At 44.0% G+C, this 14,474-nt stretch overlaps 1 protein-coding gene across 2 annotated transcripts in view; it reads right to left on the bottom strand.

Moving 5' to 3' along the window:
- Positions 1-1,482: 1,482 nt before the first annotated feature.
- The window catches only part of Shisa9 (shisa family member 9), a 310,186-nt gene continuing 297,194 nt past the window's right edge, over positions 1,483-14,474 (bottom strand). For both annotated transcript variants that reach the window (XM_006983892.4, XM_006983891.4), the window contains one exon: positions 1,483-4,989. In XM_006983892.4, coding sequence (XP_006983954.4) covers positions 4,610-4,989 — 380 coding nt within the window. In that variant the 3' untranslated portion in view covers positions 1,483-4,609. The remainder of the gene's footprint in view (positions 4,990-14,474) is intronic.

Here is a 14,474-nt window from a genome sequence, read left to right on the forward strand (position 1 = left end):
CTTGAGAGTACACCATTAAACATGATCCATACAAAGAAAAGAAAAACTGCACATTCTTCCCTGCATGGGTGTCAGCCTATAATGTACACATGTGAGTGTAACATTGGGTGATGACGAAAGATGAGGACAACACACATGGCAAACCCAGGAAAAAATATGGGGGACTGGTAACTTCAAGGAAGGCCAAAGGGGCAGAGAGATGGGGTTAGTAGAACCACAAAAAGCCCACTCTGTCCCCAAACGTCATAACACTAGCTGATACATTATACGCTGATTTTTAAGTTTAAAAATAAAATCAATAAAGGTGAAAAATAGTTTATATACAACCTTAAGCCTGAGCTATCTGACAAATGACATGATAAGTGATAGGAATTCCAACCACGCCCCCATGGTCATGCATGCCCGGCGGGACACTTAGTCATCTCTACCTAGTCATTTCCGGGTCATATGTCCTGCATGTCCCATGCCCCACGGTTACACGGTCACATAGTTGTGTGGACGTGACCAAGTGATCTACGCGCACACACGGAATAGCCACGTGGGCCTGTGCGTGGGTGTGCCCTGGCCTTTATAAGGCAGTGCCCTCTTTCTCGCACGTGTCCTTTCAGAGGCCTGATCACCTCCATCCCTTTCTCTTTGTCTTGGTAAAACTCTGGCTAGTGAATTCTGTTGTGTGTCATGACTTTTCCTTGGGGGCAAGAGAGCCACAAAAAACCATCAGTAAGGTCCCCTGTTTGCTAGTTTTCCTGTCAGATTCTCCATCCCCTCCCAAGATCCTATCTTTGTTTCTCATTTTCATTGTATTTATTTGTATGGAGCACTGCATACATAACATAGGGTATTTGTGGAGGTCAGATAACAGCTTGCAGGAGATAATTCTCTCCTTCTACCACGTGGGTTCCAAGGATCAAAAGCTGGTTACAAGCTTGGCAACAAGCTGCTTTTCCTACTGAGCCATCTTGCCAATCCACCTTCACTTCTTAAGTGAATTACTGTCTCTCGGTGTTTCAGACTTTCAACCTCTTCCAGGAGGAGCCAAACTCTACAGGTTTCTGCTCAGTGCTGACAGAAGTCAGCCAGGAAATACAGCTCTATAAGTGGGGGCAGGAGGGAGCCTTATTCCACCCTGTCAGTAGTCATGCCTACTACAGTCTGCTTACTAGTAGATGTAAATTTCTGAAGTGCAGCCAGATTCTTTGCCATTAATGCAAATTTAGTGATGATAAAGAGCCACAGCAATGCCATATGTAAGGACTCAGAGTGAACTTTGACGTGTACATACTTACCACAAAGACTAAACAATATCTCTGGAAATCTTGTCTAAGTCAATATAAAATAAATAAAACAATATCTCTGGAAATCTTGTCTAAGCCTCAGCTCCCTGAGAGGATCAGTACTGTGAGTCTCAAAGGCTCATTAATACCTGGTAGAAACTCGGCTCAGGCTGTAGATATCGGGAAGGATGAGAAGACACCTGGAGCATCACATATAATCAGTTTATTGCCAGGTAAGAAATTCATATTAATATAGTGAATACATATGTTTACAAATAAACATTCTTAGAAAACAAACAAATGTTTTTTTCTTCATTGTAGGAAGTGTTATTGTATCATAAACTCTGCAGTGTGACAAGTGTTAACACAGGGTTACTTGCAGAACATACAATTACTAAAATATTTGCACATAAAATATGCTCCATTTACACACAAAAAAACTGGGGAAGGTTAGATGGGAATTCCAGGCAGAGCCCAAGGCGGATGGAGGCTGAGACACTCCAGAAAGGTGAGGGAAACCAGATTCTGGTCCCATGGAGTTAGAAATGAGGGATCATATGGACGGAGGAGAGAATGGTTTTAATAATCATATTTTTCTCTTCTATTTCTCCCCCAAGCTGGCCACAAGAGCCTTGTCACATGGCAGCCATCAACTGTCCTACAGGTCACGTTCCCTTGCAGTATCAGAAGGTTTATCCAACCTCCCAAGAGGAAGCCAAAGAATAAACAGATCTTGCCCGTCTAATTGTCCCTCCTCAGTTCCTCTCCCAAAGTCAAGTGGGAAGTGATGAGACAAGTGCTCTGTGAGTTGTCCACAGCTCACGTTGTTGAGAAGTATATGCTACATCGTATTGGCCAAACTGTATCTTTGAAGTCAAACCTACAGTTGCAGACCTAAGAGTCAAGTTCACTGGATGAAGTCTACTGTGAAAAAAAAAGAATGAGCAAGAAATAGAATACTATAGACAAGGAATCCAGAAAGACCCTCAAATTAGAATTAGATAAAGGGGAGGTAACGTGAGTGGAGGGAAAACGAGCTATAAGGAAGGAAAGGGTTGCAGAACTTGACCTGGAAAGCATCTCTCAGGTAGGTCAACCCAGTATTTCTTGAAGTATGTTACTAGTACATGCAGATTATATGTCATGGAGGTAGCATATTTAACACCAACTTTAAAATAAGATTTTCTTTTCATCTGCATTCCCCTTCACTCAATTATTCCAAGGCAATTCTGTCTTGGGTACCAGCATCTTTAACAACACTGATGTCTTTTTGAGAGAGAAGAGACCAGGCCAGACCTTCACTAGAGTTTCATCTTTGAGACCTTCCTGTTCTCCATAATACTTACTGTCTATTCATGGTAACTGATGCTGGGGTTCTATATGTGATAAAGACAGATGTTTCCCTTTTAAAATAACATTGCTTAAAAGTGAATCCACTTAGATACCAATACTGTGATGGTAATATCCAGATGATGTTGTGTTTCGAGGGTAGAACTAACTCAAGTCAAAGAGAGATGTGCATGCCAGCAGTTCATACTCCCCTCTGGAGAGTGCTGGGGTCTCAACATTTACTCTGACCTCTGACCTCTGTGTTGCCTTTCTCTGCACCTCTTATATGGGAATCTTATAGAGTGTGTTCTTTGCAGAATTTCTTCTGTAAATAAAAACACAGTACTATTTTTAGAAAGCTGAATAGGCTCAGGCCAGATTCCCCATGATTTCTATGGGAGACAGCCCCAGAGAGGTCAAAGGTTTTGCCAGGGTCCTCATACTTACTTGGAACATGGAGAATAATAGTTGGATGTGCTGATGTTGTGATGTCAGAGAGACCCAGGAGGCAGAACATCACATGGAATGCTCCAACTCACTTTCACCTAGATTTTTACACCAAAAAAAGCTGTGAGTCATTGGAAGGTTCTTGTTAATTAGCTAAGACCCTCAGGACCTATTTGAAGACTTTCTTCTTTAAACAAAATTCTCTTGCTTCTCCATGCACATGTCTGCACTTCCACTAAACAAAGGACTTTTAGCATGACCCTCCTTCTTAAGACCCAATAGCTGTTAGCTCTAGGAACCAATCTGTAAAGCAACTTTGAGAGAGTTCAGGGAGGAAAAGATGGCACAGAATATCTCCGGAGGTCATCTGATGGGATTGTGGGAATTCTGGGAGTGTCCTTAGGTCCCCCTGACATTGTAGCAGCCCCTTCAAAGGGTATTAATTGGCTGGGCTCACCCTACAAAGGGAAGATGGAACATCACTACTGTAGAGAAAACAGGAGGAGGGAGGCTAAGAGAACAGAAGAGTCACTTAAAACAAGAACGGCACTTGAACAACACCACACTGAAGGCACCACCCACGCTTATGACATTTTCACTCCAAAGCAGTTGAAGTTTGGCAGCAGCGGCAGCGACACGCTGAAGGGGGGAGGACGTTGGGGACAGACAGTTCATAGAGGACGTTTTTGTCATTGTCCAGGTCTTGGAGGTGAAGGAGAAACGCCAGGAAGTGGAGGCTTCTCAGTCCCCTTCACACCTCTGGTTAACTCTCCAACTGCACATGTTCTAAGCCCTGGACAAAATTAATATGCTGTTCATTTTATTTGTCCCTTGAAAAGTTCATTTTTTATTATTCTCTGGACCCTCATAAAAGGCTCATCCCTCCCGACATCATGGTCTTTCAGAAAGTTCTCTAGAATGTTCTTCCCTTCCCAGCACTGACAGTGGGTTTAGAGACTATTTACTTTGTGAGTTTTTTGCTTTCAGCTTCCATGGTATGCAAAGTTCCATCAGTGTAATGCTTAGGGTCCATTACTGCCTCACACTCCTCACTATTCTGTGTTTGCATCACTTCTTGGGACTAGGAAATGCTTGTGATGTGAAAAAATTCTTCCCCAAGCACTCTGAAGCTACCCTTGCCTGTGTGCCCACCCTCTTCCTTTTACCAAGAAAGACAGAACATGGGGAGTGTGCCCCAGGGGCAGTTTGTCTAAATTGTGCTACTTATATATATTTGTTATAATGGATTTCAGTTTCCAGTTTAGGGGGAAAAGGAAAATGAGCCCCCACAATTTGGGCCTGAAGCTGAAAGTTTCCCCTCTTCTGTATTGCTGAATGTCCATGCTTCGGTCTTGCTCAGCTGCCTGCTGGAGCATATTAGGCATGACCAGGAAAAGCATGATTCCATATCACGAGTAGGTCTGTGGTTGGTTCCTGTAGAACGGAGTGTGTATGTGTCTGATAGGGATTTGGGCAAGACCAGGGAGGTGTAGGTGGGATGGGATTTTTTGCCTCTCTCAGTTGAGTATGGTCTCCAGGATACTCCCTGAAGTGAAAGCTCAGACAGTCACTTCTGTTTTGCTGTTGGTGATGAAGTATGGCTGGGTGGGTGGGAAATGCTGGGTGCGAGTCCCCAAGGGGTCGCAAGAGCCTGACTCAGCTATGCCAAGCTTGCCCTTGTTGCCATAAGCCTGCCGCCGGAGAGACTGGTCACTGGGGTCCCAGGTCTTAAAGTTGGCAGTCGAGTTGTAGGCCAGGGGATGAGGGGGCATCTTGTTGGTTCGCGACTTCTGTCCATTCTGCTGGGCAGGCCCATGCTCTGGGCTGAAGGCCCGGGGCTCATCTTCCACTCTGACAGGGTGCAAAGGGAGATTTCCCTTGGCAGCCAGCTCCGCCAGGTGCCTTCGCTTGGTGTAGAAGTCATCATTGACCTTGTCAGCTGCACAGTGGGGTGGGTGGATGGAGAGAGAGGGCAGAGACAGGGGAGAGAAAGAAGATAGTTAGGGAGTTGGACTGCTCAGTTTGATAATACTGCAAAAATGGGCTGACAATCCAAACAAGACACATCGGGACTCCACCTGGAACAAGACAGAGGCAAGCGTGGCACCATGGCCTTTTCACAGTCCAGAGCAGGAACAAGAGGTTTAAAGATGCACTCAATTAAACACATCTAGACGATCCCAATTAAACACATCTCCCATTTACAGTCCACACCACTTGCCCCTAACCTTGGATTTTCTAACATTCAATTGTTGCTTCTTCATCGCTAAAATAATGATCCTCACTGAAGAAAACACTGGACATGTTGAGAAATGTTTATATCATCTACCACTCAAGAACAGCAGTATTGGCTGACAGATGTATCTTCATCTGGCCTCTTCTGGGTTTTATGTGTATGTGTTGGGGGGAACACATGAGGACAAACACCAACTTCAGTTGCCTTTCTGAATTACTCTCTTGTTTTTTGACGCAGGATCTCTCATTTTCACCAGAACTCACAGATTCTGCCCAATGGCCAGCCACAGAACCTCAGAACCTGTTTCCATTTCCCCAGCACTGGGATTTTGAGAGCATGCCACTAACTTGACTGTGTAAATGTGGTTTCTAGGTCTCCACTCGGGGGTCCCTGCTTATGGAGAAAACACTTCACCAACCAACCCATTTCTCTATGCTCTCCTGGATTATTACTCATTTGTATGATTGCTTTTGTTTTTGCTCTAACCTTTAACTAGCATAGTACTAAAATCCCGGTTCTGCCACCAGCCTGCAGTGTAACTTTGGCTGTCTTATTTAAATTCTACCCCTATCTACTTCTGCATAAGGAAAATACTCAAAACAAGTGCATTTCATGGTGTTGTGTGCATGGCTAAGTGATTCGGTGTGTTGAGCACTTTCAGCATGTCTATCTTGGCCACCACTACTATCAACACAGCTTTACTTCCTCCTGTAATGTCTAGGAGCATCCCCTAGCTTGCCATAACTAACTAACAAACATCTTAATGACTGTCATCAACTATCAAACTTAATCCCTTTATCAATGAAAAGTTAAGCTATGCCGATGTTACACTATTACAAATAAAACCTAAATGAAAATCTTTTTACTCAAATCTTTTCAATTAAGATACATTCTAAAACACATTTTCTTAATCTGCACCAGAAAGTAGCAAACTGTAGCCCCGGGCACCACTGCAGTTAGCTACCATCTGTTGTTGTAAATAATGTTTTCTTGAAAACAAAGCCACGCCCATTTACCTATGGCCCATGGCTCTGATGTAATTGAGTTACTGTGACAGACAATCAGTGGCTGAAGAACCTGAAATGTCTACTGCTCAGCCCTTTAAGAAAAGGTTGACTGACTCCTGATCTGGATTACCCAATGTAGAATGATTTCTCCAAAGAGAATAAATGTTGTTAAGGCTCTTGATTTTACCAACTATTAAGGTTTGAGCCAACTTCCACTGTCTCACCACACCTGGTCCTTCGCCGAATGATCCATTCCTCCCCTCCTCCTCACTTCATTGTCTTTTTTTTTGCATTTGTTTTTTGAGAAATTCTTAAATGAGTACTGTATTTACATCATTTACCCTCTTCTCCCATACCCCATTTCTCCCCTTCAAATTCCCTCTTCTTCGATTATTATTGTTACATATAAGGTGTGTGTGTGTGTGTGTGTGTGTGTGTGTGTGTGTGTGTGTGTGTGTGTAATCTGATGATTTCTCTCAATGTTGCTGATATGTACATGCACTTGGGACTGGATGGATAACCAGTCAAGGGACTTGTCCTGGAGAACATTGATTCTCCCTTTTGAGGAGCCATTTAATGCCTGTAGCTCTTTACCTAGAGGTAGGACCTTATTTATTTAGATCCATACTTATCCAATAAACTGATGATTCCTCTTTTTTCATTTCCTCTTAAATTTATCTTGTAATTTTTATTTCTAAGATTATTTATAATTTTAGATTCATTTTGTAACAATACACTTTTGAAATTGCATCTCACTAAGAAGTATTTGTTGTTCATTTACCTCTGCTGCTCACACCTAACATCTCATAGCATTCATGCTATGTGAAGCTATAGATGTGGAAACCACAGTTCCACATACTTTCATCATGTGATTTTCTATACAAAAGATGGGCATTTTGACTTCTGTACATGGATTCTGCTATACAAACTAGAGGACTGTCAAATTCAAACATGGGAAATGACCCAACTGAGGTTACCCACAGCTAGTAGCTCAATCCTGGTAATAAAAGCAGCTACATGGGATCAAAGAGACAAATATTCAGGTACCCAGAACCATCTCCAAACATGTTTAATCAGAATCACTGAAAGGCCAGTCCAGACACCCTTTGTCTTTAAGTCCATGCAATCAATCCTAACCCACAGCTGGACCTGGGAACTCCAGGACCATCCTATCACAGTGGCACAGGTAGTTTTTCTAGAAAATCAGAGAGCAATGGCTTCCCAACACACTACTGGTATCCTTGACTTCTTCTACTTGAAGACCTCTGGATAGGATCCTTCCAGAATATGCTCTTCTCCCAGGCACTTGACATTGCTCCACTCCACAGCTGATCTATGCTTCATTCCCTGGTGCTTATCTTGCTCTCTAGGACTCCACAAGGGCCAAGCCAGGTCTGTGTTTGTCTTCCCTGTCATAACAACATGAAGCTTGGTCTTTAGCAAATATTGGACATATAAATAGTCAATGGTGAGTGTATAAGCAAAATACCATAAAGCGTAGATGAGCACACCTGGTCAAGAGTAAGATGGAGAAATTCCCTTTCCTCTTGCCTCCCAGTCTCCTCTGACTGAAAATCTCACTTACCTTCATTATGTACCCGGTCATGACCTAGCATGCTCATTTGTGTACGCCTACTCCTCAGACATTAGACTAAGCCCAAAGTCTGCTCAGAACATGGTTCAAAGGTTCCTGTTGTTCGAATCTTAGATGATCTTATAATAAACCTGGGGCCAGATACTGGGGGAAAAGCTGAAAGATCAGAGAAGCAGAGAAAGCCACAGCCAACCTCATCTCACCAACTCCTCAGCCTATCCTGTTTCCTCAGACTGAAAGCCTCCGAGTCTTCCCCCAAAGGGTCTCAGCTGAACTACTTTAGTTTCTGTTTCCTCACACCTTATATACCATTCTCTGCTCTGCTGTCACTTCCTGGGATTAGAGGCGTGTGTGCTTCCCAGTACTGGGATTAAAGGCCTGTGGGCTTCCCACTACTGGGGTTAAAGGTGTGTGCCACCACTGCCTGCCTCTGTCTCCAATGTGGCCTTGAACTCACAGAGATCCAGATGGATCTCTGCCTCCCGAGTGATAGGATTAAGGGTATGTGCCACCACTGTCTGACCTCTATGTCTAATCTAGTGGCTGGCTCTGTCCTCTGATCCTCATGCAAGTTTATTAGGGTATACAATATATCACCACAGGTTCCCATTTTTACAAGTGGAAAAAAAAAACCAATCATGAAAGAGGAAGGCCTTCTCAGAAAACTATAAAGAGAAGTAAGACCCTTGGGCTGTTAGGGAAGATGGGTGGGTCCTCTCGGCTTCCTCCATACCCAACTCTTGGTGAACCTGGTATTGGAAACACCTTGGGAAATGTAGAATAGATTTTTTAAAAAAGTGTGTAGACTCTGAAATCAGACAGACCATAGAGATGCCACTAAATACCTTGTACCTGTTTCCTTAGGTTGAAATGGGGAAAACACTAAATACTGTCAGACTTATTATAACAAATAAAGCATGTGATATATATATATATATACATATATATATATATATATATATATATATATATATGCTACGTACAATAATTCCTAGAGCACAATATAACTTCTCAATCAATACACACTTACTGAGCACTTACTCTGTACCAGGCAACCTAGTGGGCCCAAAGTGGGCATCCATCAAACCAATCTGCTTCCTTGTGGTTTCTTTCCTTTACTACCTACCTAGCGTGTTGGTTAAGTGGCCAGTTACTCCAAGAGAGGACATACAGAAAATGAGCAGTGGTCAGGGGAGGTTTCCACAAAGAAACATCTTTAAGGTGACATGCAAAGGTGTGAGTGACTCTTCAGTGTATCACAAGACTGACCGTAGTCCTCTGCAACTCTTCTATCAGGAGACAGTCTATTTCTGCACACCTGGAATTGGCTTGCTCTATTGCTTGCTTTGACTAAATTGTAGCAGCTTTTGGGAGCAGCTGCTCGAACCTCCTTCTGTGTGAAACCCCACTTTTTATCCTTAAAGGATAAGAAACCCACAAGCTTCCTACTCCCATTCAACACAGTCAACAGCCTTCCAGTTACCAGATATCTGGTGAGAGCATCCTCCTGGACAACACAGTTACAGTCAGCCTAGGTAAGTCCTGCCTGGAGCATCCAGTCACACCAGAAGTAGGCTCAGAATCATGATTCCAATAAGTGGTAGCTGTGCTGAGCCCTAAGTGTTGGAACCATTTGATAACTGCTACACAGCAGCCAGCATGTTGCCAACCCCCGTGGTGGGAAGAAGCATGACAGCTTTGGGGAACTGAAATACTCTGGTGGTACAGGGAGGGAAGCAAAATTATACCACTATTGTCTAATGTCCCGTAGGGAAGACTGTTTCATCCATGCTACTGATGTGACTGACCAAATCCCTCCATGGGACCCTGGGGTGTTTTAGAGAAGTGAAGTACAGATGTAGCTTTAGTACCTGGGGGTAGAACAGACACCTCCAAAGGATGTTTTAAAGATTATTTCAACCACAAAGAGGTAATTGGAGGCAATGCAATTTTCATGAAGTCCGCACCCTCTACAGCACTTCTGGTCTCTTCTTTGTGGAGTGAGATGGGGGCTGCTTACTTGACACACTACACGTGTGGTCCCTCTCTTAATAGATGACAAAGCACCCAGTGAAGGAAATAACACTCACTGAGCAGTCTTGTAAGCCCCATTAGCAAATGCATTAACCTAATCAGCCCCACTACCTCATGGGCAGATGGCTGACAAGCCGACCAAGGAACAGATGCTCTGGCCCTTCAGCAGCATTAGAACTCTCTGGTTTGATTTTCTCTATACCTGAAAAGGGGAGAAAGAGAGAAAAAGGTACTTTCCTACTAATGAGCCTAATTGCCTTGAAGGAGCCAGGGTGGTAAAACACAACTGCACCTTCTTCCATCTGTCTCTCCCCTAATTAGCAGCAGACAGTGTGCAGATGCGGGTGCGGTGGAACCCTGCATCTGTGGAAGTAGTGTGGAGATACTAACCAGTTCCTGAGATGGGCTGCACATCCGAGGGCTCAGTGGGTGGCCTCCCACCTCCTTCCCTTCCCTGGGCCCAAAGAATCCCCAGGAAGGCTTCTAACAGCTTGTTTTCACCTGGGGCTGTGCATGACTCCTAGGGATGGGTTCATGCCCCGCAGAGCTTGCACCATCCCCCCTCCATCTCTGTCTTTGGTTCAATAATATGATGAAATATAGCAATTAATCTTCCAATTCCATTTAAACATAGGGTCCACGTTCTTTGCAGAGCCCCCCAAGTGGCATGATTGGAATCCTGATCTTTGTGCACACTCCTCTATTCCGTACTGACAGAAACACATCACAGGATGTATTTTCCTCCAAGGCAGCTGCAACAGGGTACCACAAACTGACTGGCTTTAGACAACAGACATGTATTCTCTTTCAGTTCTAGAGGTCAGAAGTCTGAAGTTACCATGGTGGCAGAACCACACATCCTCTCCAAGCTTTGCCTTTTCTAGTGTCTCTTGGTTTCTGGCAATTTGGGACATCCATTGCCTCATAGCTTCTGGCTTTAGATGGCCAATCTCCACCTGCCCCACCTTCTCAATCTGTATTTCCAGATTTATCTCTTCTTGTATGGCCTCAGTCATTATATTAGGTCCCACATTAATCCACTGTGCCCTTATTTTAATCTGGTGGCATTTACAAAGACCTTATTTCCACATGTTCACAGTCTGAGTAGACATGATCTTTGGGACACCATTCTACCCAGTATATATGATTCCTTTCTGTTCTTGAACACAGAAGTGTATCACAAGGCCTTTGAACCTCACTCCTACTTTATACTAGGTTAAATTCATCTTTCAGCCCTCTGACCAAAGCCTACTTCTGCCTAACAGTCCTCTGGCTGGCCCAAGAGAAACATTTGCCCTGATAATCCCCAATTATGCATATCATTAGCATTGCTAGATAAAATTATCTTTCTTAGCATTTCCCTTTGGCTAGAACATAAGGTAGTACCTGTTCTCACTGCTGTTTCTCAAATACTGAACCCAGTAACTCCCTGCCATGACGGACTGAACCTAAGAATTCAGGTATTTTGTCTAAGCAATAAAAATTCTAACCAGCTGATGGCACTGTTGAGAGACAGTGGAAACCTTAGGAAGTAGAATTAGGACCCTGACACCCTTCCACCCACCAGGATACAAGCAGTGTCACAGGTCCAAAGCAACAGGACCGAGTGGCCATGAACAAAACATCTGCAACAAATAAAACCTTTCTCCTTTAAGATATCCCTCGGGTGTTTTGTCACAGTGGGAGAAGGCTGAGTAACAGGCTGTATGATACCAACCAACTTTGACAGTGCAAAGGATGGTGCCACAGCAGGGTGCCACAGTGCGGCTATGGGCCTGTGGACCCTTGGGGTGATGTGCCGGAGAAACACTTCTTTCTCTTAAGCCACTGTATTTGTAGAGCCTTCAGTGACGTAAAGCAATATTTACTTTAACTTCTATAGAAATATTTCTGGGTCTTTGCCTTTTTTCTGCCTCCTTCACAAGCTAAATTAAAAGTAAGAGGCAAGGTGGGCCATTCAGGTTGTTGGTGACCTCCTCTAATCCTTTGAAATGCATACTGTGAAGCTGCCCAGGTCCCCCAGGCATCTCAGCAGGCAGGAACAGGAAAGGCAGAGGAGGCCTGATCTGTCTAAGGACCTCTCAGCAGGGCCAAGGTGGACAGAAGAAGACATGTCTTCAGGGCGAGTTAGTCCATTTACTTGGTTCAGGGCCTTGCAACAAGAGGGGATTGTGTTTGAGTCAGGTCCTAATGATGCTTTCACCGTGGAACACCGAACACCATATCATTCTTGCAGGAGGCCTCTCTAAGAGAGGAAAAGATCAAACACAAAAAAGCAAGTGCTTTTGGTGCCTGGTCTTTTCCCACCTTAACCCTGAAGGCCCTGGCAGGAGGTCTAGCTGCCTTTGGTGAAGAACGTCCTTCCTGGCTTGGGCTTCACCCCAAGCTCTCCAGACTGTACCACAAACCGCTTTATTGTAGCGTGTGGTCCTCGGCAATGCTGGACCCTTTGTCGATTCCCTCAGGCTGCCTGGCTGGGCAGTCTCCATTTTCAGCAAGGCTGCTAACAAAGGTCCACGGGCTGGGCTCCAGGCAGAGCTAACCACAGAGCCTCTGACACAATACAGCCCAGAGTGTGTTGTGTCTGTTCACTGCCTTCCTGTGTGTCCGGCATTGCTGTTACACAGACATAGCTCTTCTCAAAAGCTCAGGATGTGCCTTGTCTTCTGGTCTACCTCCATGCTGGTGAAATGTACACATTTAAACTGAAGCAAGGAAGAGAAAGGCTCTGTCCCCCACCCTGCACTCACCACCTTCTACTGTCAGATCTAAAGTCCATTGGTAAGATTGGGGGTGCTGTAGTAGTTGGAGGTATTAATGAATTTTTGCTCTTCCTTTTCTATCAGTGACTTTTCTCCATATGACATTAAACTCCTCCAGAAAAATAGAAAAGAGAAAGAAAGCAACTCAGAAAGAAAAGTTCATGTTTTCTTCTTTGCCTTGGGCTCTGAGCTCATCCCCATGACTGACACTATTCACAGACAGGACAAAGATGGAGGCTGGTATTGCTCGGTTTGCTTGCTCTCTGGTTCCATCGTCACTGGGACTTGTCTAAGCTCCCTCGTTAAGACAAGACTAGTAGAGCTGAGCAGCTTTGATCAGTCCAGAACAAACGACCAAAACGGCCTAGATGAGCCAATGTCCAGCCATCCGTTTGTGAGTGAACTCAGCAGAGATCAGAAAAACCTCCCATCTCCCACAAATCACCGATGCCAAGAGTCCCATCTGAACAAATGCTGAACAAATGCTGAGACCAGTGAGTTCTGAGCTGTGAGGTCTGAGCCCCTTTGTTACAGGGTGTTGCATGGTGACAGATAACAGATGTAAGTGTGAGCTGGTCTTGACTCACTTCTAAGAGGAATCCTGAGTTTCCAGATTGGATCCTTCTCGCTGCTCCTAGTGTCTGTGTGTGGATGACAGACCTGCCCACCTCTGGCTGCTTTTCTACTTCCCTGTCCTGTTTTGTTTCAGTAGTTTTAAGAAAAGGACAAGCTTTTCTCGAGTGCTTTGCCTCTCTTCATTTAGTAATATGCAGTTATCAACAACTTTATGCGGAGTGTCTACTTAGAGTTGTGAGCACCACACATGTCCGCTCTGCATTGTGTGGATCTGGCTGGCTTCTACTCAGAGTGACACACTTTTAAACTAGTAAACTGTTCATTGCAATCTTGATGTAATGACATTTTATGAAGGCCAGAGAGCACTCTCCACAGGTTCATTTCTGTGGGTCCTCAGGCACCAATGCTCTAGGGCTGCCCTGTGCTTTCAAAGGTGCAGAATGGATGATAGGGTGGGGTTTGAGTTTTATTAAAAAAAAAATCTCCTCTCATTACCCCATTCCTCCTGCTCTGTATCCTACTACTTGCTACAAAACTAATAACCCAAATTAGGAAATTGCCAAAGCTAGGGTATCAGGAAGTAATGTCTTAAGGCTGCCTTTGGGTGAGCGTTTCACCAGCATGAACTGCAGGCTGTGTGCACTCTGATGAAGATATAACCAAATTAAATATTTACATTTGCCCCGTGCCTCCTCTAACATTCCTTAGAAGAACGACTGTCAACAAGAGACATTTGTTTTCTTCCTTCTTTCCTCTTTCCTTCCCTATTCATTTTTATGTTTTTATTAAGAGATAGTCTCACTGTGTAGATCAGGCTAGCTCAAAACTTACGCTTTTCCTCCCTGAGTCTCCAGAGTGGAACACACCTGGCATAGTCATCTCTTGGGAGAAAGAAGTGACTAGGATTTTTTAGCACCTACTATGGACGAGATAATGTTTTAGCCTTTCACTTCCATAATCACATTTAAAAGCTCTTGAAGTAAGACCAACAAGGTACCATTGGTCTTTCTGTGGAATTAAGAAATTATTAAGGAATTAATAATTCCTTAATTTCTAAGGAATTAAGACCCAGAGATATTGGGCATCTTGGTTGTCGAGTAACTCTTCTGTAGCCCATAAGATGCAGAGCAGGAAACGAGTTGTAAGATTGCCTCCCACCCCCTTGTTTTTTTAACTGTGATGTGGTTTTGATCACCATGAGGAATATATATTTTC

The sequence above is a fragment of the Peromyscus maniculatus genome, chromosome 8 (genome assembly GCF_049852395.1).
Source record: "Peromyscus maniculatus bairdii isolate BWxNUB_F1_BW_parent chromosome 8, HU_Pman_BW_mat_3.1, whole genome shotgun sequence".
NCBI classification, from domain to species: domain Eukaryota; kingdom Metazoa; phylum Chordata; class Mammalia; order Rodentia; family Cricetidae; genus Peromyscus; species Peromyscus maniculatus.